Here is a 23,039-nt window from a genome sequence, read left to right on the forward strand (position 1 = left end):
GTTTGAGCTTAATTCAGCTGATTGAATTGATCTGCTTTAAAATGCACAGCTTCTTTGGGCAGCATTTCAGAGCTTGACTTGCATTCAGGGGCTATAGTACCATCTGACTTGGTGATCTATTCAGATTGGACACAGGAATACATTTAGCCAGAGACTCATTCCACCAAGATGCAACAGTGTTATAGGAAGTCATACCTGCCTGCGGCCATCAAACTTTACATCTCCTTCCTTAGAGGGTCAAGACACCCTGAGCCAATAGGCTGGTCCTGGACTTATTTCCTGGCATAATTTACATATTACTATTTAATTATTTATCGTGCAACTGTAATGAAAACCAATTTCCCTCGGGATCAATAAAGTATGACTATGACTTGTGCAAGAAAGCCACTTCTCACAGAAAATGACATGTTTTGTATTCACTTTGAGTAATGGTTATAATCCAGCATGTACAGTCACAAAATAGTTTTAGCACAAGTGCCTTGGTGTCATGGTTTTAAGATTGATGCTGCATGGAATCTCGTCCTGGAGTCACATTTCAGTAAGAATGGCTTATCTCACTGGGTCAGCTGCAGATGAGTGAACATTGGAGGGAGAGCTAACCTGCAAGGGGCTAGTACATTCTGGCACACTTGCTGTTATTTTCTCACTGGTTCTGATGCCTCTGTGTGGCTGTAATTCATGATGCTAAAGTATGGGTATCTAGTCTGTGCAATAACCTTGCAATAATACAGTTGTACAGCTCCTCTGCTGTCACTCACTAATGAATTACACTTAACAGCACTTCTATAACTAATGACAGGAACATCATCTTTACCTCTGCCTTCTGACTCCTAAGTGGACATTGAACTCCTGAACACTACCTCACTTTTTTAATATTCTGTTTTTGCATGTTAAGGGCCCCTGCTCTGAACCCTGCCAGGGTATGTATTTGCAGCTTCCCACCAACCTTTTCATTCCTTTTATGTTAAGATAAAGATATTTTTTAAAGATTTATTTGTCACATGTATGTTGAATCAGTGGAATGTGTCACTATGCTTCTAGCCCTAAATGCACATCTTTGAAATGTGGGAGGAAACCTACATGTAACAGTACAAACTCCTTACTGACAGCATCAGGAACTGAATCCTGATCTTGCAAGTGCACTGTAAAAGTGTTACACTAACCGTGATCTCTGGCAGATGCCTTTAACATACTTTTACCCCGTGGTCCCCATGTGCTACCAAGCTACAAGGAAACAATATGGGCGATATGAGTCAGCTGCACCTTTCCTCATTCCCTGTCACGCACTGTTGAACTTGAAATAACCTACCAAATCATACCAAATAACACACAAAACCTAAAATAACACTAACATATAGTGAAAGCAGAAATTATATGATAAATACACAGCCTATATAGAGCAGAAATAATCTATGTACAGTGTAGTTTCACTTAACAGAATGGGAAGATTAAGCCAAAGCCGATTTGTAGGAAAAAAAGTCACGTACATGCACGCGCACACAGGTGCCTGCACAAGGCTTCATGGTCATGGTAGTCTTTCTCGGGGTAACACAAGTGTCCTGTATTTGACTGCTACTTTTGTCCCTTCTTTGGGAGTGAGAAAGTTGGCAACCCTAATTGAATACCCCCTCTCCTCTACCCCCCCCCCCCCCCCCCCAGCTGGTCAGCAAGAAATGGTCTGGGGAACCCTGCTTTTACCTATACCAATTATCAAATGATGACTAGCTCCTTTGGGCGCGCACACATTCCAGTGTTTAGTAAGGGACATCACTTGCTGTACTGCATATGTGACAGGTTAGATAGAATAACTGGATGGTTTTGAGATGCTAGTACAGTAGTTTGAGATGGGTCATTGGAGTTATGAAGCATCAACTCTACCATCTGAGCCATTGTGCTGTTATGTTCTCTCATAAAATGATGGATTATGCATGTAAGATGGGGACTGTAGCGTAGTGGTTAACACAGCACTTGACAGTATGGATGACTGGGGTTCAGATCCTGCTGCTGCCTGTAAGGAGTTTGTATGTTCTCGCCATGACTGCATAGGTTTCCTCTGGATGTTCCGGTTTCCTACAGTCAGAGATGTACTGGTTGGTAGGTTAATTGGTCATTGTAAATTGTCCTGTTGTTAGGCTAGGGTTAAATTGGGGGATTGCTCTATATCTTCAAATAAATAAATACTCTTAAATTTCTCAAACTTTGCAGTCAAACCAGCATCTACCACTTAGGCTGGCAGCTTGTTCCACACACACCATCCTTTAAGTGAGAAAGATCCCCCTCAAGTTCCCCTTAAATATTTCACCTTTCACTCTTATGACCCCTAGTTGTGAGGGAAAGTGGAAGAGCAAAGCAATCGGCTGTTCATCATATCCATGATCAAAGACTAGTTATTGGGATTATGTGGGAAAATAATCTGAGGTTCCAGGACATGCAAAGGAACTTGCGTTTTGTTTCACAAATGAGAAAATCTGCGGATGCTGAAAATAATGGATGAAGGGTCTCGGCCCGAAATGTAGACTGTCTTTTCCATAGATGCTGCCTGGCCTGCTGAGTTCCTCCTGCATTTCGTTTGTTCTTCCCTCTGTTCTTAAATGATCTTGTGCTGGGCTTTAAATACCCAGAGCTGCATGGAGCTTGATGGTGGATGCAGTATTTAATTCCAAATACTTTGTTCTTTCAACCACTGGAGTTGATGCTGTATAGCCACTGGAAAGACTGGGTGAACAGCTCATCCTTAGTGAGTAAATTTGCCTTGTGCTTAAGCAAATGAGGTGATCGGCTTGAGAAATGGAAGGGGATTTACTGAGGTGAACTCACAATAGGGGTCATTGTCCCAGTTCAAAGGTCAACCATTCCAGTTAAGTGGGTGCCACAGTACTGTAGCAGTTAGCGCAAATCTATTACAGCTCAGAGCATTCTGGAGTTTGAAGTTCAATTTCAGAGCTGTAGGTAAGGAGTTTTGTACATTCTCCCCATGAACTGGGTGGGTTTCCTCCCACAGTCCAAAGACGTACTGGTTTGTAGGTTAATTGCTCATTGTAAATTGTCCAATGATTAGGCTAAGGTTAAATAGGTGGGTTGCTTGGCAGTGTGGCTCCTTGGACGTGAAGGGCCTGATCTGTACTGTAAAAATAAACATACAAATTGATAAATTTCAAGTTTGAAATGGAAAATGTTCATGCAGAACACCATAAATCTAGTTCACTGTCCTCGGTAGCAGTCCATTATTGATTATATTTCAGCACAGAAATTCATGGATTTGTGGATTTACAGAGAAACTTGGAGATTAGATGGGAAATGGGCTTCAGAGACATTCATCAGGATAATCTATACATGGAAAACAGACAGGCTACAGAGGGCTGTAGACTAAGTCAGCTCCATCTTGTGCACAAATCTCCCCACCACTGAGGACATCTTCAAAAGGTAGTGCCTCAAGAAGGTGAGATCCATCATTAAGAACCCTCACCATCCCAGACACCACCTCTTCTCATCACTACCACTAGGGAGGAGGTACAGGAGCCTGAAGACCCAAATTCAATGATTAAGTGCTTCTTCCCTTCAGATCTCTGAATTGTTCATAAGCCTATGTACATTAACTTATTGTTCCTTTTATTTTTGCATTATTTATTTGTTTAGTGTGCTGAACAAGTGCATTTATAAATAATAGTGCCCTGCTGTACCACTTCTTCTGACAGCTTGTGCCATGTCCTCGAAAGAACCTTCACCCTCTGGGACATGCCCTCTTCTCATTACTACCATTGGGGAGGAAGTTCAGGAGCCTGAAGACTCATATCCAATGATTCAGGAATAGCTTTCTTTTTATTGTTATTTCAGTTTTTTCCACTAATTTATAGTAATTTTGTCTCTGCGCTGCCTCAAAACAACTCCAACGTTATATAGAACAGTGATGATAAATCCGATTTCAGTCCAGCAATCCTTTGTTTCAGTGACCAGAGAAAAATGGAAATAGAGATCAGTGCTGGGTATAAATCAGACCAGTGTAAGACCAGTTTTGATATTTTTACTTTCAGCAAAAAGCAATATACTACACAATTAAACAGACCTCCCAATCACATTAGATGGTGGGATGGAGATACATATCTACCAAAGGAGGTGTAAGGTGCTCCATCCCTCCACTAGCCTGGCAAGGTGTAGCACCTGCTTAGCACCCCTCCCCTCTCTCTCTCCCCCCCCCCCCCCCAATCAGGATCACATGAAGCATGGGAGCAGGTGGTGGATATCACAAGTCCTGGCTATGCGACCACTGACGTCAGACAGAGTATTAATAATGGCTGGGGTCACCCGTCTCGTAAAGACACTGCCCAGAAGAAGGCAATGGCAAACCACTTCTGTAGAAAAATTTGCCAAGATCAATCATTGTCATGGAAAGACCATGATTGCCCACGTCATAAGACATGACACATAATGATGTCATACAACACAGCACATAATGATGATGTCATATGACACAGCACATAGCGATGATGTCATACGACACAGCACATAGCGATGATGATTTCCAATCATATTCATCGGCATTTCTATCCATTCTAGTGTGCTTACTTCAAAAACATTTTGTACGGTTCTTGCAAATATTAATAAAATTATCATTAAGTCCAACTTCATAGTTCTTAAAAAAGGTTTTCGGCATTTCAGCAACTTGTTGAATTCATTTTCCAAGTTATTCCTTGCAACCAGCATCTTGATTTAATTTCAGACATGTGGACTCTCCACTGTTCCCCAATGAAGTTAAATTAAAAGGATTTAAAAAATATACACAGCATACTTTCACGGACATCGATGTATATTTACTGTCCTACACATTGTTGTTTTTCTAGTGATACAAACCGTTATTCAGCAAAAGCAGATTTTGATTTAGGTAAACAATCAAGGATAATGATTTCGATCCTGATTTACCGTCATTTAAGTTATAGCGTCTTTATTCCACACACCCTCTGCGTGAATTCAAGGTCTTCTCCTTGGATTAAACACTTGTCAGATGTACAGACAGCAAGTACAGACATGCAAGGACTTTACAAAGGATGGTAGAGCCACAAGGAGAAGTGTCCTGGCCGTTGAACGCAGGTCAGTCTTGTACCAGTATGTCAGCGGCATGGCAGAGGAAGTTACGAGCTGCAACAGCCTGTGCCTTTCATCTCGGCATTCACGTAGTCGTGGAGCTTGAACTTGGGGTCATTTGGTGATTTCATTGACCTATGTTTCAGTTCCCTGGAATAAAATACAGTTTGTTTATTGAGATACAGCATGGAACAGACTCTTCCGGCCGTGCCGCCCAGCAATTCCCTGATTTAATCCTAGCCTAATCACGGGATAGTTTACAACAACCAATTAACCTACCAACCGGAACCTCTTTGGACTGTGGGAGGAAACCCACGCGGACACGGGGAAAACGTTCGAACTCCTTACTGGCAGCGGCAGGAAGTGAACCCGGGTCGCCTGTACTCTTAAGCATTGTGCTAACCACTACGCTGCCGTGTCCCCCCAAAAATGCAATTGTATCACACTACTAATCTTACACTTCTATTAATACACTATTATTTTTGAGTTGATTGGAGGATAGGGAGGGATTACAGACATAAATTTTTCACACAAGAGAGTGGTGAGTGCATGGAACGTCGAATGTCCTGCCAGGGGTGGTGGCAGAGGCAGATACATTAGGAGTATTTAAGGAATTCTTATCTAGGCATATGGATGATAGCAAATGGAAGATTATGAGGGAAAGGTCGGATTGATCTTAAGAGTATGTTAAGATGTCGTGGGCTGAAGGTACCCTATTGTTCTATGTTCTAACCCCACCATCCAGGCCAGGCTGTCTTCTTGCAGGAGGGACAAAAGCCTCAGGTCCACCCCACCCTGTTCAGGAACATTTATTGCCCTACAACCTTCGGGCTGACACAACATCATGGGCCAAAGGGCCTGTACTGTGCCTTAATGTTCTCTGCCCTGTCAACAATGAGGTGGACGAAATAGAGGCATAACACGATGTAAGATGCTTCTTCCACACAGAGGATGTGCTGTCAGGGGTGGCGACAGAGGCGGACACATTAGACAGGCGCATGGATAATAGAAAATGGAGGGCTATGTGGGAGGGAAGGGTTAGATTGTTCTTAGAATAGGTTAAAGGGCCAGCACATCATCATGGACCGAAGGGCCTTATGCTGTGTGTAATGTCCTATGTTCTACTAAGGGATTATAACCTATCGAGTGGTGTAGAGATTATGTTACTGGTCTACTGTCCAGAAATCTAAGCCACTAAAACTGATACATGATTCCTGGTCCCATCATGGTTGAAGAGGAATATAAATGGAAGTTGTTGAACTTGGAATTTAACAAAAAGCTAGTAATGCTAGTTATCAAACCACTAGGTTTATTTCAAAACCCAATGGACTCATTATCTGTGTTGGAGAAGGGAATTTGCTCCATCTTTACCTGGTCTGGCGTACCTGTTATGTCAGATCTACCAAGTGTGGTTGACTCTAAATTGCCTTCTCATTTTCAGAAGCAACTGGTTTGTTATTAAATGGCACCTATATCCATACACCATGATCAAACTATAGAACACACACTGATCCAGCCAGCTACAGAGAATGTCAAATATAGGGCCTCCAGATTATTCCCAGTATGCACACACGAGGGAAAGCAAAAGTAGGAAGATATGCAGGAGGGAGAGCTTCAGACTCTAGGATATTGGGACCAGGTCTGGTGCATGACTGGAGCAACGCACCCACAGGGAGGTTCATTACTGTGGTTGCGAGATTGTGTTTCTCACTCTCTAGTTCTGGTACTGGTGTCATTACCTTTATTTTGTTTTTAAATTTGCATCTCTGTAAGATGGAGTTTAAAGAAGGTTTAGTTTTATTTGTCACAGGTACGTTAAAATGTGTCACTTGCATTAAATCCCAGCGCAGTACTGGAGGCAGTCTGCAAGTGTCACCACACTTCTGGTGCCAACTCACCAACCTTAACCTTTGGACTGTGAGAGGAAACTGGAGCACCCAGAGGAAACCCACACGGTCACAGGGAGAACATCCAAACTCCTTACAGATAGTGGCAGGAATCAAACTCTGATCAGCGATGATTGGTGCTGTAAAGCGTTGAGCTATCCACTATGCTTCTGTGCCACACTGTATACGTATAATTCATTTTAAATTATGTTTGTCCTCATCTTGTACTGTGCTGCTCCTACAGAAAACTGAGATTCATGGCTTTTATACCTTGTGTTGCCTATGACAACACTACATTTGAATTCGGACATAAAATTGATGGAAGTCTGGGCACCAGCACATGGAAGAGGAGGATGTGGTGCATAAATAAGTCAGTGTTGGACAGGATTAGCTATTGAAGTAGCACCATATTACAACAAATCAAAGCGAAAAGGAACACAAATACAAATTTAGAAAGTGTATGCAAATAGTATTCCATGAATGATTGGTGGACTGCAAGTGCAAACAGCTGCAAGGGAATGTGATAGAGTGCCAAAAACAGAAATAAAGGTGCTTAATGTTCAGATATACAGTACCGTTCAGAAGTCTTAGGCCTATATATATATATATATATATATATAGCTATGGTGCCGAAGGCTTTTGCACTGTACTGTATTTGTCAACATGAAGCAGAGAGTGAGTTTGTAAATCTGACAGGAGCAAACGATGCTGGGAAAGACAAGAGTGGAGCCCCATGTGAGGGGTGTGGGACAGGGTGGCAGGGTGGAGAGGTGGTTTATTGATCATTATAGAATGTCTTTCTGGTGTTTCCTACTCCCTCCCCTCTCCCTTCCCCTTTTCCCAACCATGATTCCCCCTCTCCCTGCACCATTCCCACTCTCAGTCCATAGTAGAGACCCATACCAGAATCAGATTTATCGTCATTCACGTGTCATGAAATGTGCTTCCTTTTTTTTGGAGTAGCAGTACAGTGCATTGCATAAAATTACTACAGTACTGTGTAAAAGTGTTTAGGCACCCCAGCTATCTGTATGGGTCTAAGACTTTTGCACAGTACTGTAAATTTTTCAGGAAAGACAGGGAAAGGGAAGGTAGGATAACAGTAGTAATTTGAGAGCAATTTGTTGTGTTGGGCAAAGAGATAGCCCTCCATAGGACAAGGAAGCGAATGTGATTGAAGTATGTTTACTGGCGAGTGATAAGAAGGATGTGGAAGCTGTAGAGAAGGTGCAGAGGAGATTTACCAAGATGCTGATTGGATCAGAGAGCGTGTCTTATGAGGTTAAGCTGAGTGAGCTTTCTCTTTGGAGAAGAGGAGGATGAGAGGTGACTTGGTAGAGGTGTACAAGATTATGAGAGGCATAGATCGAGTGGATAGCCAGAGACTTTTTCCCAGGGTGGAAATGGCTAATATGAGGGGGGCATAAGGATTGGATTCGCAATAGCAAACTATTCCTGTAGAAAAATTTCCCAAGAACAGTCATGGTCATGGAAAATCCACGATTGTCCAAGTGGTACAACACGGCACAAGATGAACGAATGACCGATCGGAGGAAAGTAGAAGGGAGATGTCAGAGATACACAGTGAGTGGTGGGTAAGTGGAACGTGCTGCCAGGGGGGGTGGTAGAGGCAGATACATCAGGAGCACTTAAGAAGCTGTTAGGTACATGGATGATAGAAAGATGGAGGGCTATGTAGGAGGGAAGGGTTAGATTGATCTTGGAGTACGTTACAGGACTGACACAACATCATGGGTCAAAGAGTCTGTACTGTGCTGTAGTGTTTTATGTTCTATATTTTTATTGCCATTTACTAAAGAATAAGAATGCAAACGACATAGTAGTGGACGTATTAGTGGTAGAAGTAATGGAGAGGATGAAAACTGGTAGTTCTGTAGCATCCTGTTCAAAACTGTTCACAGTACCACCATTTGGGCTGCACTGTAGGGGAGGTATGGTAGCTTAGCAGCGACCACAACGCTTTGCGGCGCCAGCAATCAGTGATCGTGGCTCGATTCCCACCGCTGTCTGTAAGGAGATTTACGTTCTCTCCGTGACTGCGTGGGTTTCCTCTGGGTGCTTTGGTTTCCTCCGACATTCCAAAGACGATTAGGGTTAGGGTGAGTAAGTTGTAGACATGCTATGTTGGCACCAGAAACAGGTTGCCCCCAGACTATGTTGGTCTTCGACAAATATGATACACTTCACTGCATGTATCGATGTACGTGTGTCAAATAAAGCTAATCTTTATCCTGATTGTTAAGGAGATTAAGGAAAGTGAGGCTTCCTCCCCCTCCCCATCTTAGTTGCATTTTATAGGAGCACCATTGAGAGCATCCTGACAAGCTGCATCTCCTTCTGGTATGGGCGGGGAGCAGCCGAGCATCGGACTGGAGATCCCCACAAAAGGCTATGGGAACGGCTGACAGGATCATAAGAGTCTCTATCGGGAACATTTATCAGGAGTGCTGTGTACACAGGGCTATTTGTATTATCAAGGATCCCACCCATCCATCCAGCATCCTCCTTGATTTCCCACCATCACGCCGGAGACTCTGCCGCATTAAAAACAAGAATGGTTAGGATGGGAAACAGCCTTTTCCCTCAGGCCATTAAGGCTTCTGAACTCCTGGCCACATCACATTCGAAGTGTCACTGGTTACTCTGTTCTGTACCCTACAATATTTAATTTATGCACTTTAGTTTGTTTTCTTTATGTGTAATCTATCTGTAGATTTCATCCTTACTTTCATATGTTATGTGTACTACTGTGCTTTACACCCTGGTTTGGAGAAATGTTGTGTCGTTTGACAGTATACATGCATATAGTGACAATAAACTTGACTTGATTTTCAAAGTAATTATAGATGGGCAATAAAAGGTGGCTTTATCACTGGGATTTATAGCGTGTTAATCAATTATAAAACTCATCCTTTGAAATGACAGACCAAACTTTATGAATCCCCTTGCACAACTTACTTTGCAATGGCCATAAATGCCAGCTCAACATTTAGGCCTGTTTTGGCACTTGTTTCCATAAAGGGCACACCGTATTCCTGGAAGAAAATTAACCTTGATCAGTCATACTGCTGAGTGCATTCGCCCACCCTACCAGGTCAAGAAGTCTGAATCACTCTCGCACTGCCACACAGGAACCTGCGGAGATAATTCACGCTCTTGAGGTCACGGCTGACCCTCACTCCCCTCAGACTCTTGTTCAGAGGTGCATCATCAAATTCAGGTTACAATTAATAACTGACTCAAACTCAATCACCATTGTGGAAACGTTTCAGCTTTCCTACACCTTTACCCCATCTATATCCCTCAGAATTTTGTAGACCTGTGTACAGTTTTGTAACAGAATTTTGTGTATTTTGCACACTCTGCTTTAGAAAGCAATCAACTTCCTAACAGCATCGACTGCCACCACAGCCTCTCTGAACACACTACTGCTCTACACCATTACTCAGGCTAGGATTTTGTCACCAAAAATTTGGAACTTAATCACGTGGACATTTGTTCAATGTCATTGAAAACCGGACTGAGGTGGAATAAAGGCACAAGAGAGGTTTGCACAGATGCACATTTACACAAGGGGTTTCATAAAAAGGATATTTAGACCTTCATATCTAAGATACCTTCATCGATTGAGTACCCTCATAAGGACACCCTATTCAGTGGAAGGCACAGTCAGAGCTCAGGACTGTAGCAATGGCTCCCATAACGTTGGGCAATCCAGCCAGACAAAATATATAAAAAGCAAGTTTTCAAATAATAAGGATTAGCAGAATTTACAATGACCATGACACTCCCAACATCAGTGCCTAAACCACTCTTTGTCTTATTTCTGATCCTCCACATCTGCAGCTTCTTGTATTTCACCTCAAAGACCTAGGTTCAAATCTACCTTTGATTTGCAGCGATGAGGCCTTTTCTTATTTTCTCCTGATTAGTTAGTCTGGCTTGAATGCATTTTGCAGAATATTACACAATATATACATTTTAAGGTCAGTATAATCCATGAGTGGTTTACTGATTAATGTAAACAAGAGAAAATCTGCAGATTCTTGGAAATTCAAGCAACACACACAAAATGCCGGTGGAATTCAGCAGGCCAGGCTGTATCTATGGAAAAGAGTAAACCGAGTAACGTACCTTGGCTAACTTTTCTCCCGCCTCTTTCTTCACTGCTCTCTCCTGAGTTGCATCAGCCTTCAAAAAAAGAGTCGTAGCAGTGAATAAACTCTTATAATCACAACTTTATATGAGAGACTGGAACAAGAGATTATCGTTGCTGTTCACCAAGTGCCAATAGGTGGCAGCACCTGACCACATGAGACTCTGCAGATGCTGGCACTCCAGAGCAACACACACAAAATGCTGAAGGAACTCGGAAAGTCAGGCAGCATCTATGGAGAGGAATAAACAGTCGACATTTTGGGCCAAAACCCTTCACCCAGACAAAATTTTTCGGATGGTCAAACTGGCGATAACCTTCTAAAAAATTCTGTTATATGCCATGGCAATTGTGAACAGAGTTTATCATTAATCAATAATTAGGTAACAAAAACACTGGACAACAAAGATATTGCTTCCTGAATACTTTTGGGTGTATCTTATGAGTTTGGGGCTGCTGATCATGAAAATCACCATGAAATTTCCCTATCACACACCACTTTTTTTGAAATCGTCTATAACTGTAATTTCAATTCATAATTCAAATCAGAATAACTGATACCAAGATTAAGGATCACACATAAAAGTTGCTGGTGAACGCAGCAGGCCAGGCAGCATCTCTAGGAAGAGGTACAGTCTACGTTTCGGGCCAAGACCCTTCATCAGGACATCCTGACGAAGGGTCTCGGCCTGAAATGTCGACTGTACCTCTTCCTAGAGGTGCTGCCTGGCCTGCTGCGTTCACCAGCAACTTTTATGTGTATTGCTTGAAATTCCAGCATCTGCAGATTTCCTCGTGTTTCCAAGATTAAGGATGGTGTTTTTGTTGGTCCACAAATCAAGCAGGTCATCAATGACAGGCAATTCGAAGAACTTCTAGTGGGACTGGAGAAAATCGCATGGAAAGCATTCAAGGATGCTATTGAAATTTTTCTTGGCAACAATGAGCATCAAACTATGTGCAGCTGGTTGACAACATGCTTCAAGCATCCAAAACCATGAAGTGCAACATGTCACTGATGATTCATTTTGTCCATCCCCACTTAGACTTCTTCTCTGCAAACCTTGCACTGACAGTGACAAGCATAGTGTCACCAGGAAATTGCGATCATGGAGAAACAGTATCAGGGCAACTGGAATCCGTCAATGCTGGCTGATTATTGTTGAACACTTAAGCGAGAAGCCTCAAACATTGAGTACAAATGAAAATCATCAACAGAATACTTTTAGCTTAGATGAACTACTGCAAAGTGTCAGCACCATTATGCAATTAAATGCATTATATTTAACAAGTTAATTACTTGTTTCTTCAAAATCCCACATGATACAAGTTGTCTGAAGTTATATTTGTGTTCAGCTTCAAGCAGTCTATCATAAACAAAAAAAAAATTCTGAGAAAGCAACACTTTTGAAAAAATTTGTTGTCCAGTATAATTATCAAGTTAGTAGCAGCCAAACCAGCTGCAGCAAGAAGATCATGGTCACGATGTGACAATTCCTTGTCTTCTTCTGTTTCTGCCTGCCCCACAAACTCTCCTCACACCGTCCCCTCTAACAAATGCTGGGTTTCCACAGGACTAGTTAATCCGAGCCGTCCTCTACATGGGTAATGCTTCCCTGATGATGATAAGGGGGTCAGTGTTGTAAAGACACAATGGGCAGTATAGTTATTAACGTAATGCAATTACGGCGCCAGCAAACCAGATTCAATTCCTGTCACTGTCTGTAAGGAGTCTGTACGCTAACCCTGTGACCGTGTGGGTTTCCATCCTTCCTCTGGTTTCCCCCCATTTTCCAAAGACATACGAGTTAGTAGTTAATTGGTCACAAGAGTGTAGTGGGGCAGCAGGGGCTCATTAGGCCAGGAGGTCCTGTTACCATGATGTATTTATAACCAAAATAAATAACAGCACCCCACCCCACCCCACCCCGACCAGTTCAGACCAAGTGGCTCCTGCCAGAATCAGCTGCAGAATCACCTGGGCCTCAGATTCCAAGATAAATGGAGCTTTCAAAGGAGGAAAAGTAATGGTGCCCACCACCGAAACTCACCTTATTTCCCAGTAACATGATGACCACGTTTTGCGTTGCGTATTCATGGATCTCTGATAGCCAAGCCTAACAGACAAAAGAAAAAGGAAGATGAGGTTATGAACGGCACTGAAGATGAACCACAGTCCAGTGAGAGATCAAAGCGACTCAGTTCAGTTTTGCCTCAGTCTCCAATGGTCGAGACCCCAATCCCAGAAACAGAGTCATACAGCACAGAAATGGGCCCTTCACTCCGACTGGTTCACGCCAACCAAGAATCCCAGGAGTAGGCCATCTGGCCTGTCGTGGCTGTTCAGACATTTAATAAGATCATGGCTGATCTGGCCATAGACTCAGCTGTGCCTACCTGCCTTCTCCTCATGACCCTCAATTCCCCTGCTATACAAAAATCTATCTAACTATGCCTTAAATATATTTAATGAGGTAGCCTCTCCTGCTTCCTTGGGCAGAGAATTATACAAATTCAAGAGTTCTCTAGGAAAAGCAGTTTCTCCTCCACACCGTCTGAAATCTTCTCCCCTGATTCTCCTAGCTTGTATCTCACTCACCAGTAAAAACAACTTTCCTGCCTTTATCTTATCTATCTCTTTCATAATTTTATGTTTCTATAAGATCCCAGGTTGGGGCAGTTTTGGTCACCTATCTACGGGAAAGATAAGGTTGATTGAGTGCAGAGATAATTTAGAATCAGAATCAGAATCAGGTTTATTATCACCGGCATATGATGAGAGATTTGTTAACTTAGCAGCAGCAGTTCAATGCAATACATAAAATAGGAAATAAATGAATAAATCTTATTCCGAATACCTTATACAGTATACGTATATTGAATAGATAAAAATTGTGCAAAAAACAGAAATACTATATATTAAAAAAAAGTGAGGTAGTGTCCAAGTGTTCAATGTCCATTTAGGAATTGGATGGCAGAGGGGAAGAAGCTGTTCCTGAATCATTGAGTGTGTGCCTTCAGGCCTCTGTACCTCCTACCTGATGGTAACAGTGAGAAAAGGGCAGGCCCTGGGTGCTGAGGGTCCTTAATAATGGACGCTGCCTTTCTAAGACACCACTCCTTGAATTTACAAAGAGGTTTTGAGTTATAAGGAAGGATTGAACAGGTTAGGACTTTATTCCTTGGAACATAGATGATTGAGAGGAGATCTGATAGAGATATACAAAATTATGAGGGGTATAGATAAGGTAAATGCAAGCAGAATTTTTCCCCTGAGGTTGGCTGGGACTACAACCAGAGGTCATGGGTTAAGGGTGAAAGCTGAGAAGTTTAAGGAGAACATGAGGGGAAAGTTCTTCACTCAGAGGGTCATGAGAGTGTGGATTGAGGTGCCAGCGCAAGTGGTGCATGCGAGCTCAATTTCAACATTTAAGCGAAGTTTGGATAGGTACATGGATAGCAGGGTATGAAGGGTTATGGTCTTGGTGCAGGTCAATGGGAGTAGGCAGTTTAAATGGTTTCAGCATGGACTGGAGGGGTCAAAGGACCTGCTTCTATGCTGTACTTCCCTATCAGTCTATCCCTCTCATTCTTTTGAATTCCAGTGATTACTGTCCCAAGCAACTTAATCTACCCCTGATAGGTTAACCCCTGCATCTCTGCAATCAGCACAATGAACCTCCTCAGCAATGCCTCCAAAACCACTCATATTTGCCATTGCTTAACCCATATCCCTCTGAACCAGGGGATCCCAACTTTCTTATGCCATGGAACCCTAACATTAACCAAGGGGTCCCTGGACTTCAGGTTGGGAACCCCTGCTCTAATTTAACCCCTTTTTAATCTGAGTACCTTTTAAATGTTGTTAAAATATCTGCCCCACCATATCTTTTACCAGGCTATTCTATATACTGATCACTCTCTGAATTAAAAAAGTTACCCATTAGGTAACAGTCTTTGCACCATACTGCCTGCCACAAAACAACAAGTATCACATCATATGTCAATCTGATTCTACTCTGGATTCGGCCCATGTTCCAGACTCAGATCACAGATTTGAATTCAGTCTAGGAACCATATTTGGGTTCGTGGTCTTGATTTGGCCCTGAGTTTGGGCCTTAAATCTGTTTGCTACACCCTAGTGCAGTTCATTCCTACTTTTGTTTTTCACGGACCCAATCTTTGTCTTGCTTAATGCACATGACACACACGACTAGATTTCAATTCAAGTTTAATTGTCATTTAACCATACCTGAATACTCATGAATACAGCCAAATGAGACAGCGTTACTCTGGGGTCAAGGTGAAAAACACAGTACCAACAGTCACACACAGCACAAAGCACACACAAGATAGCAAGCACAAAATGGTATCACAATCATGCAATAAAACAGTCTAAAACTCGCGCCATCAATCTACAGTTGACCAGAATAGAGCTTGTCTTCTGCTGAGTGACCGCTGGGGGGAGCAGCACCAATTCCAGTCTGGACGTCTCACCACACCTCCCCTGGTGGAGCACTCCAGCTCCGATGCCTCTCTCAGGTGACACCACGGCTTGAGGCCGAGTCCTCGCATATACAAGATAACAAGCACCTACAGAATACCAGTAAAATACAACCGGGCAAAATATACTAATACAGACCCTTCAGTCGACCACAATACAGCTCGTCTTCTGCCTAGTAAACACTGGGGGCGGGGCAATATTACCCTATGTTTTCATTCCTCTTTATACTTTCTGTAGAATTTTATATGGAAAGGAAAAGGCCGGCTTCAAATTGATTCTTTTACACTTACTGATGTTTTAGTTATGTCAGCACTCACTCTTATAGCTCATCGTTACATAGTAGATGATAAACCCTCTCTGTACTTCCCGTTCACTAGTAGTGTCACATTCAACATACTTTATTTACCCAATATTTCTGTGGCCACAGTAAGATCCAGGGAAGGTGGCTGCAGCATCAGTTAGATCACACATTCTCTTACTCCCACTACAACGCTCATTTCCTGTCTCTATAGGTTATCTCTTAATCTATTAATCTGTTTGTCTACATCTTTATTAAGGTTCTAAGTTTTAAAGTACATCGGTTATCAAAGTATGTATGCAGTATACAATCCTGAGACAGACAGCCACGAAACAAAGGAAAACACCAACCTCCCCCAACCACCTGCAAAAAAAAAAACAAATTGTGCAAACAGCAACAAAAAAAAAGAGTGAAAAACACAGAATAGAAAACACAAAATCCAAAGAGCCCAGGCATATTCAGTTTAGTTCAGTGTTGGTTATCTGCAGGCCGCTTCAAAACAACAACAAAAAACAGGAGCGACCAGTAACCAGAAACACATCATAACGTGAACTACAGAGTCCTTATCTAAAGAGTCAGTTCTCAGCAGTAGAGTCATGGAGTTTGCCTTAGTTGATTTAAAGTCCAAAATGAAAAAAAGACAAGATGTTTCCATTTTTTTAAAATCAAAAATCACAGAAAACCATAAATAATAAAAATAAGATGCAAGTGATTATTTATGGGCAGCAATTCAGAGTTAGTGTAGGGGGTTCCATCCTGGGGTCCATGGACCCCCGCTTAAAGACACTGGGAACCCATCGAGTTAGATAAGTAGGCCTTTCAGCACAACTGGCCCATGCTGACCAAGGTGCCTTTCTAAGCTAGTTCCATTTGCCTGCATTAGGCCCATATCCCTCTAAACCATGGGTTCCCAACCTTTTTTATGCCATGGACCCCCACCATTAACAGAGGGGTCTGTGGACTCCAGGTTGGGAACTTCGCTCTAAACCATATGAAATGGTGAAACACCAGCGTGGTTCCTGGTGAGGTCGGTACTACTCTACGTACAGTTTCTTTCCCTTTCTTGTGGAGTGAGCTAGCTAGTTTGTTTAGCTTTCTGTGCCTGGTTAATGGCTCCAGCTAATTAGGTGACCCTTAACCTGTCCTTAGAAATTGCACAACTTTCAGAATCAAGTCTAGTATCACCACCATATGCCGTGAAATTTGTTGACTTTGTGGCAGCAAAACAATGCAATACATAATACCGTAATAGAGGAAAATCTGAATTACAGCATGCGTATATTAAATAGTTAAATTAAATAAGCAGTGCAAAAACAGAAGTAATAAAGGTAGTGCGGTAGTGTTCATTTGTCCAATGTCCACTCAGAAATCGGATGGCGGAAAGGAATAATCTCTTCCTAAATTATTGAGTGTGAGCTTTCAGGATTCCGAACCTCCTTCCTGATGGTAGCAATGAGAACAAGGCATGTCCTGGGTGATGGGGATCCTTAATGATGGACGCCACCTTTTTGAGACATAGCTCCTAGAAGATGTCCTGGATCCTACAGAGGCTAGTGCTCATGGTGAAGCAGTCAGAAACAGTTCTCTATTTAACCATTGTTCTGCACTCAAATTCAAAGTTCAAAGTAAATTTGCTATCAACGTACATACAGCATATGTCAACCTATAGAACCCTGAGGTTCATTCTCTTATGGGCATACTCAATACTAGATTAATAACCATAATAGAATCAATGAAAGACCGCACGAAATTGGGTGCTCAACCAGTGTGCAAAACACAACAAACTGTGCAAATACAAAAAGAAAGAAAGAATAATAATAATAAATAAACAATAAATATTGAGAACATGAGATGGGGAGTCCTTGAAAGTGAGTCCTTAGGTTGAAGGAACACTTCAATGATAGTGCTGGTGAAATTGAGTGAAGTTATCCCCTCTGGTTCAAAAACCTGATGGTTGAGGGGTAATAACTGTTCCCGAACCTGGTGGTGTGAGTCCTGAGGCTCCTGTACCTTTCTCCTGATGAGAGGAGTGAAAGGAGAGCATTTCCATGGGATGCAAATCCCTGACGATGGATGCTTCTTTCCTGTGACAACTCTCCATGTAGATAAGCTCAGTGGTAGAATTGGCTTTACCCTTGATGGACTGGGCCATATCTACTCTCTATAGTACGATTTTCCAATCAAGAGCATTGGTGTTTCCATGCCAGGCTGTGATGCAGCCAGTCAATACACTGTCCACCACACGTCTTTAGAAGTTTGTCAAAGTTTTAGGTGTCATGCTGAATCTTCATAAACTCCTAAGAAAGTAGAGGCGCTACAGTGCTTTCTTTGTAATTACGTTTGTGTGCTGGGCTCAGGACAGATCCTCTGAAATGATAACACGGAGGACTTTAAAGTTGCTGACCCTCTCCACCGCTGATCCCCCGATGAGGACTGACTCATGGACCTCGGGTTTCCTCTTCCCGAAGTCAATAATCAGTTCCTCGGTCTTGCTGACATTGATTAAGAGGTCGTTGTTGTGACACCACTCAGCCAGATGTTCAGTCTTCCTCTTGTGTACCGATTCGTCAACACCTTTGATTCATACTTTGATTTATATGCATAACTCCCTGTCAGAATCAGCCTGTCGTTTAACCATTGCCCTGCACTCATATTTTGTTGGCATGTGGCGAAGTGGTTAAGGCGTTCGTCTAGTGATTTTAAAGGTCGCCTTGGCTTTGGCTGCATGTGTGTCCTCGAGCAAGGCACCTAACCACACATTGCTCTGCGACGACACCGGTGCCAAGCTTTATGGGTCCTAATGCCCTTCCCTTGGACAACATCGGTGGTGTGGAGAGGGGAGAATTGCAGCATGGGCAACTGCTGGTCTTCCATACAACCTTGCCCAGGCCTGCGCCCTGGAAACCTTCCAAAGCGCAAATCCATTCTCTCATGAGACAAACAGATACACACATATTCCTTCATGTAAGTTTTGTCCAGGAGGTAGAAATAAGCTTGAAAATCATTCTTCTTTTATGGATTCATCATGCAATCAGAGATCACATTGTATTTTACAATTAATTGTCTAGTAGAGGATCACATGATTTAGATGAGGGAATTAAAAGTAACATTAGCAAATTTGCCGATGACACAAAGCTGGGTGGCAGTGTGAAATGTGAGGAGGATGTTATGAGAATGCAGGGTGACTTGGACAGGCTGGGTGAGTGGGCAGATGCAGTTTAATGTGGGTAAATGTGAGGTTATCCACTTTGGTGGTAAGAACAGGAAGGCAGATTATTATCTAAATGGAGTCAAGTTAGGAAAAGGGGAAGTACAACGAGATCTAGGTGTTCTTGTACATCAGTCATTGAAAGCAAGCATGCAAGTACAGCAGGCAGTGAAGAAAGCTAATGGCATGCTGGCCTTCATAACAAGGGGAATTGAGTATAAGAGCAAAGAGGTCCTTCTGCAGCTGTACAGGGCCCTGGTGAGACCACACCTGCAGTACTGTCTCCAAATTTGAGGAAGGACATTCTTGCTATTGTGGGAGTGCAGCGTAGGTTCACAAGGTTAATTCCCGGGATGGCGGGACTGCCATATGTCGAAAGATTGGAGTGACTGGGCTTGTATACTCTGGAATTTAGAAGGCTGAGAGGGGATCTTATTGAAACATATAAGATTATTAAGGGATTGGACACGCAGGAGGCAGGAAGCATGTTCCCACTGATAGGTGAGTCCAGAACCAGAGGCCACAGTTTAAGAATAAGGGGTAGGCCATTTAGAACGGAGTTGAGGAAAAATTTTTTCACCCAGAGAGTGGTGGATATATGGAATGCTCTGCTCCAGAAGGCTGTGGAGGCCAAGTCTCTGGATGCTTTCAAGAAAGAGATGGATAGAGCTCTTAAAGATAGCGGAATCAAAGGTTATGGGGATAAGGCAGGAACTGGATACTGATTGTGGATAATCAGCCATGATCACAGTGAATAGCGGTGTTGGCTCGAAGGGCCGAATGGCCTACTCCTGCACCTATTGTCTATTGTCACACATTATTGGGTGCCATGGTAATGCAAGGTTAGCACAATGCTATTACAGCTCCGGAGTTTGGAGTTCAATTCTGGCATCCTCTATAAGGAGTCTCTGTACGCTCTTCTCTTGGAACAGTTAATCGGTGAATTGTCCTGTGGTTAGGTTAGGGTTAAATCCGGGTTGCAGGACAGCGCACCTCAAAGAGCCAGAAGGGCCTATTCCGTGAAGTATCGCTAAATAAAAATAAATAAATGGTAGTATCATTCTCAATGCAGCCTACTGCCTGATAGTGTAGCTGGCATTATCAATCATAAACTGAAATAAAATGACAAAGAACGTACAGCAGAAAAATCGAGCATTTAATTTAACAGCTATACAACTTATCTTCATCTCAACCGAACAGAATAGTTTTACATAAATACAAGAGATTCTGCAGATGCTGGAAACCCAGCAGGAACACATACCAAATGCTGGGGGAGCTCGGCATTATGGGAATGAACAAACGTTTCAGGCCGAGCCCTTCTTCAGGACTACAAAGGAAGGGGGAAGATGTCAGAAGAGAAAGGTGAAGGGAGGGGAAGGAGGATAGCTTGTTTGGTGACAGGTGAAGCCAGGTGGGTCGGAAAGGTAAAGGGCTGGAAAAGGAGGAGTTGGAGAGGAGAGACGACCATAGGAGAAAGGGGAGGAGCAGGGGACCCAGGGGAAGGTGAAGAGGTAAGAGGCCAAAGTGGGGAGTAGAAGAAGAAAGGAGGGACATTATTTTTTACTGGAAGGAGAAATTGATATTCATGCCATCAGATTTGAAACTACCTAGACAGAATATAAGGTGTTACTCCTTCACCCCGTGCTAGCCTAATCACAGGACAATTTACAACGACCAATTAATGTACTAACCTGTACATCTCTGAACTGTGAGAGGAAACTGGAGCATTCAGAGGAAATCCATGCAGACAGCGTACAAACTTCTTGCAGGCAGCGTTGGAATTGAACTCTGAACTCTGATACTATGAGCTGTAATAGCACCCTGCTAACCGCTGAGCTACCACGTTCTGAGGGCCTGTAGTGTATGTGGCTGATGGCCAGCACAGAATTGACGGGCTTAAGGGCCACACGGAAAACAAAACATAGAACACAGAACACTACAGCACAGTCTTTCAAACCCAAAAGCTGTGCTGAACTTTTAACCTACTCTGAGATCAATCCAACACTTCCCTCCTACAGCACCTCCATTTTGTTGTCGTCCATGTGCCTATCCAAGAGATTCTTAAATGCCCCTAGTCGTCGTGGCTATCCCTCGAGGTCGAGGATGATGGTCTTTGCTCTGAAGTGACCCACAGAGTGAAGATGCCTGTGAGTGTATTTGTTTAACGTGTACTTGATGTTGCACTCCAAGAAGCACATGATACTTCACAAATCAACCAACTGATTCCAGTGGCATGGAAACCACGACGATTGGAGCTGATGGATTTGTTGCAGCCTTCATCCGCCTTCACAGCCCTTGAGTTCGAAGTAACCTCATCCGCCTGTTCCACCGTTGAGGTCTTGGTTGGATTGTTCTTTGTCAGGGACCTCACCCTCGACCTTACCGCCATGGGTGACCCTACCAGGAGCATAGCTCCAGACGGCATCGCTCTCGGGATCACAGGACCACACAAGCCCTAGATACACACAGCCCCTAGTGTATCTACCTGTACCGCCACCCTGGCAGCCAGTTCCAGACTCCTGTGGAGTCGTGTGAGCAGGAGTGAGTAGTGGTTGAGCCTTTGTAACTCTCTGAAGATTCTGACCTTGGACGTGAGGAAATTAATCCAGTGTGGCAGCTGCATCAGTGAAGCTCTCTCAGAAGATCCACCAACACTTTGGTGAAGGGCAGGGAACTTCTCCCATGTCGACACTGATCATTTACAGAATCGTGGAAATGATACAGCAGAGAAAGAGATCATTTCGCTCTCGGCAGAACATTCCTATCACTCTCGCCAACTTCCCTCATACCCTGGCAAACTGTTCTTTGTCAAGAGCCTATCTACAGTCAGTGGCCACTTTATTAGGTACCTCCTGTAACTAATAAAGTGGCCACTGAGGGTACATTCGTGGTCTTCTGCTGCTGTAGCCCAGCCACTTCAAGGTTTGATGTGCTGTGCATTCAGAGATGCTCTTCTGCACACCACTGTTGTAATGTGTGGTTGTTTGAGTTAATGTCACCTTCCTGTCAGCTTGAACCAGTCTGGCCATTTTCCTCTGTCCTCTCTCATTAACAACGCATTTTTTCCCCACATGAGTCTTGCACTCTGAATGCTTTTTTTTGTTTCTTGCAACATTCTCTGTAAACTCTAAAGAGTGATATGCGTAAAAATCCCAGGACATTAGCAGTTTTTGAGATACTCAAACCACCCCATCTGGCACCAACAATCATTCAACACTCAAAGTCACTTCGTGATCTTCCCTATTCTGATGCTTGGTCTGAACAACAACTGAACCTCTTGACCCTTTCTGCAGCTTTTATGCACTGAGTTGCTGCCACATGATTGGCTGCCCAAGTTGAATATTTGCATTAATGAGCAGGTGTACAGGTGCACCTAATAACCTAACCACTGACTGTAACTCCCAACTGAATTCTCTTTCCACCTTCCTAACAGAAAGTGAATTCCAAATAATAATTACTCCGCATTAATCAAAAGTTTCTCTTTACCTAACCAGTGACCTAACCAATATTTTATTCAAGTTTAACATAATTAGTTTCCTTTTTTTCAAACTTTGCCTGGTCATGAATGCTAGAATCCCAGAGCCTACCATTACTGTCTCTGAATGAACATCACTCAGATTATTACGTTCTTCTCTGTCAGATCCAGTGGTGAGGCATGAGGGAGTCACAGCAGTGTAACAGTTACTGAAGCTCGGGGTGTTCCGGAGTTCAGAGTTCAACTCCGGCACCATCAGTAAGGAGGTTGTACATTCTCATAGATTTCCTCCAGGTGCTCTGGTTTCCTCTCAGTGACAGGAGTTCACTGATAGCCCGAGTGCAGAGGGAGAGACACAGCCACAGAGCGAATAGTTTACTGAGATTTAATTAGAACTCTACAGAACAAAGGA

General features: G+C 43.0%; 1 protein-coding gene across 2 annotated transcripts in view; it reads right to left on the minus strand.

Annotated features, from left to right (window-relative positions):
• Positions 1 to 4,198: 4,198 nt before the first annotated feature.
• The window catches only part of LOC140203162 (ras-related protein Rab-26-like), a 486,870-nt gene continuing 468,029 nt past the window's right edge, over positions 4,199 to 23,039 (minus strand). For both annotated transcript variants that reach the window (XM_072269061.1, XM_072269062.1), the window contains 4 exons: positions 13,194 to 13,259; positions 11,121 to 11,177; positions 9,945 to 10,021; positions 4,199 to 5,229 (listed from right to left, as the gene is read on the minus strand). In XM_072269061.1, coding sequence (XP_072125162.1) covers positions 5,127 to 5,229; positions 9,945 to 10,021; positions 11,121 to 11,177; positions 13,194 to 13,259 — 303 coding nt within the window. In that variant the 3' untranslated portion in view covers positions 4,199 to 5,126. The remainder of the gene's footprint in view (positions 5,230 to 9,944; positions 10,022 to 11,120; positions 11,178 to 13,193; positions 13,260 to 23,039) is intronic.

This window comes from Mobula birostris, chromosome 9 (assembly GCF_030028105.1).
Source record: "Mobula birostris isolate sMobBir1 chromosome 9, sMobBir1.hap1, whole genome shotgun sequence".
Taxonomy (NCBI): Eukaryota; Metazoa; Chordata; class Chondrichthyes; order Myliobatiformes; family Myliobatidae; genus Mobula; species Mobula birostris.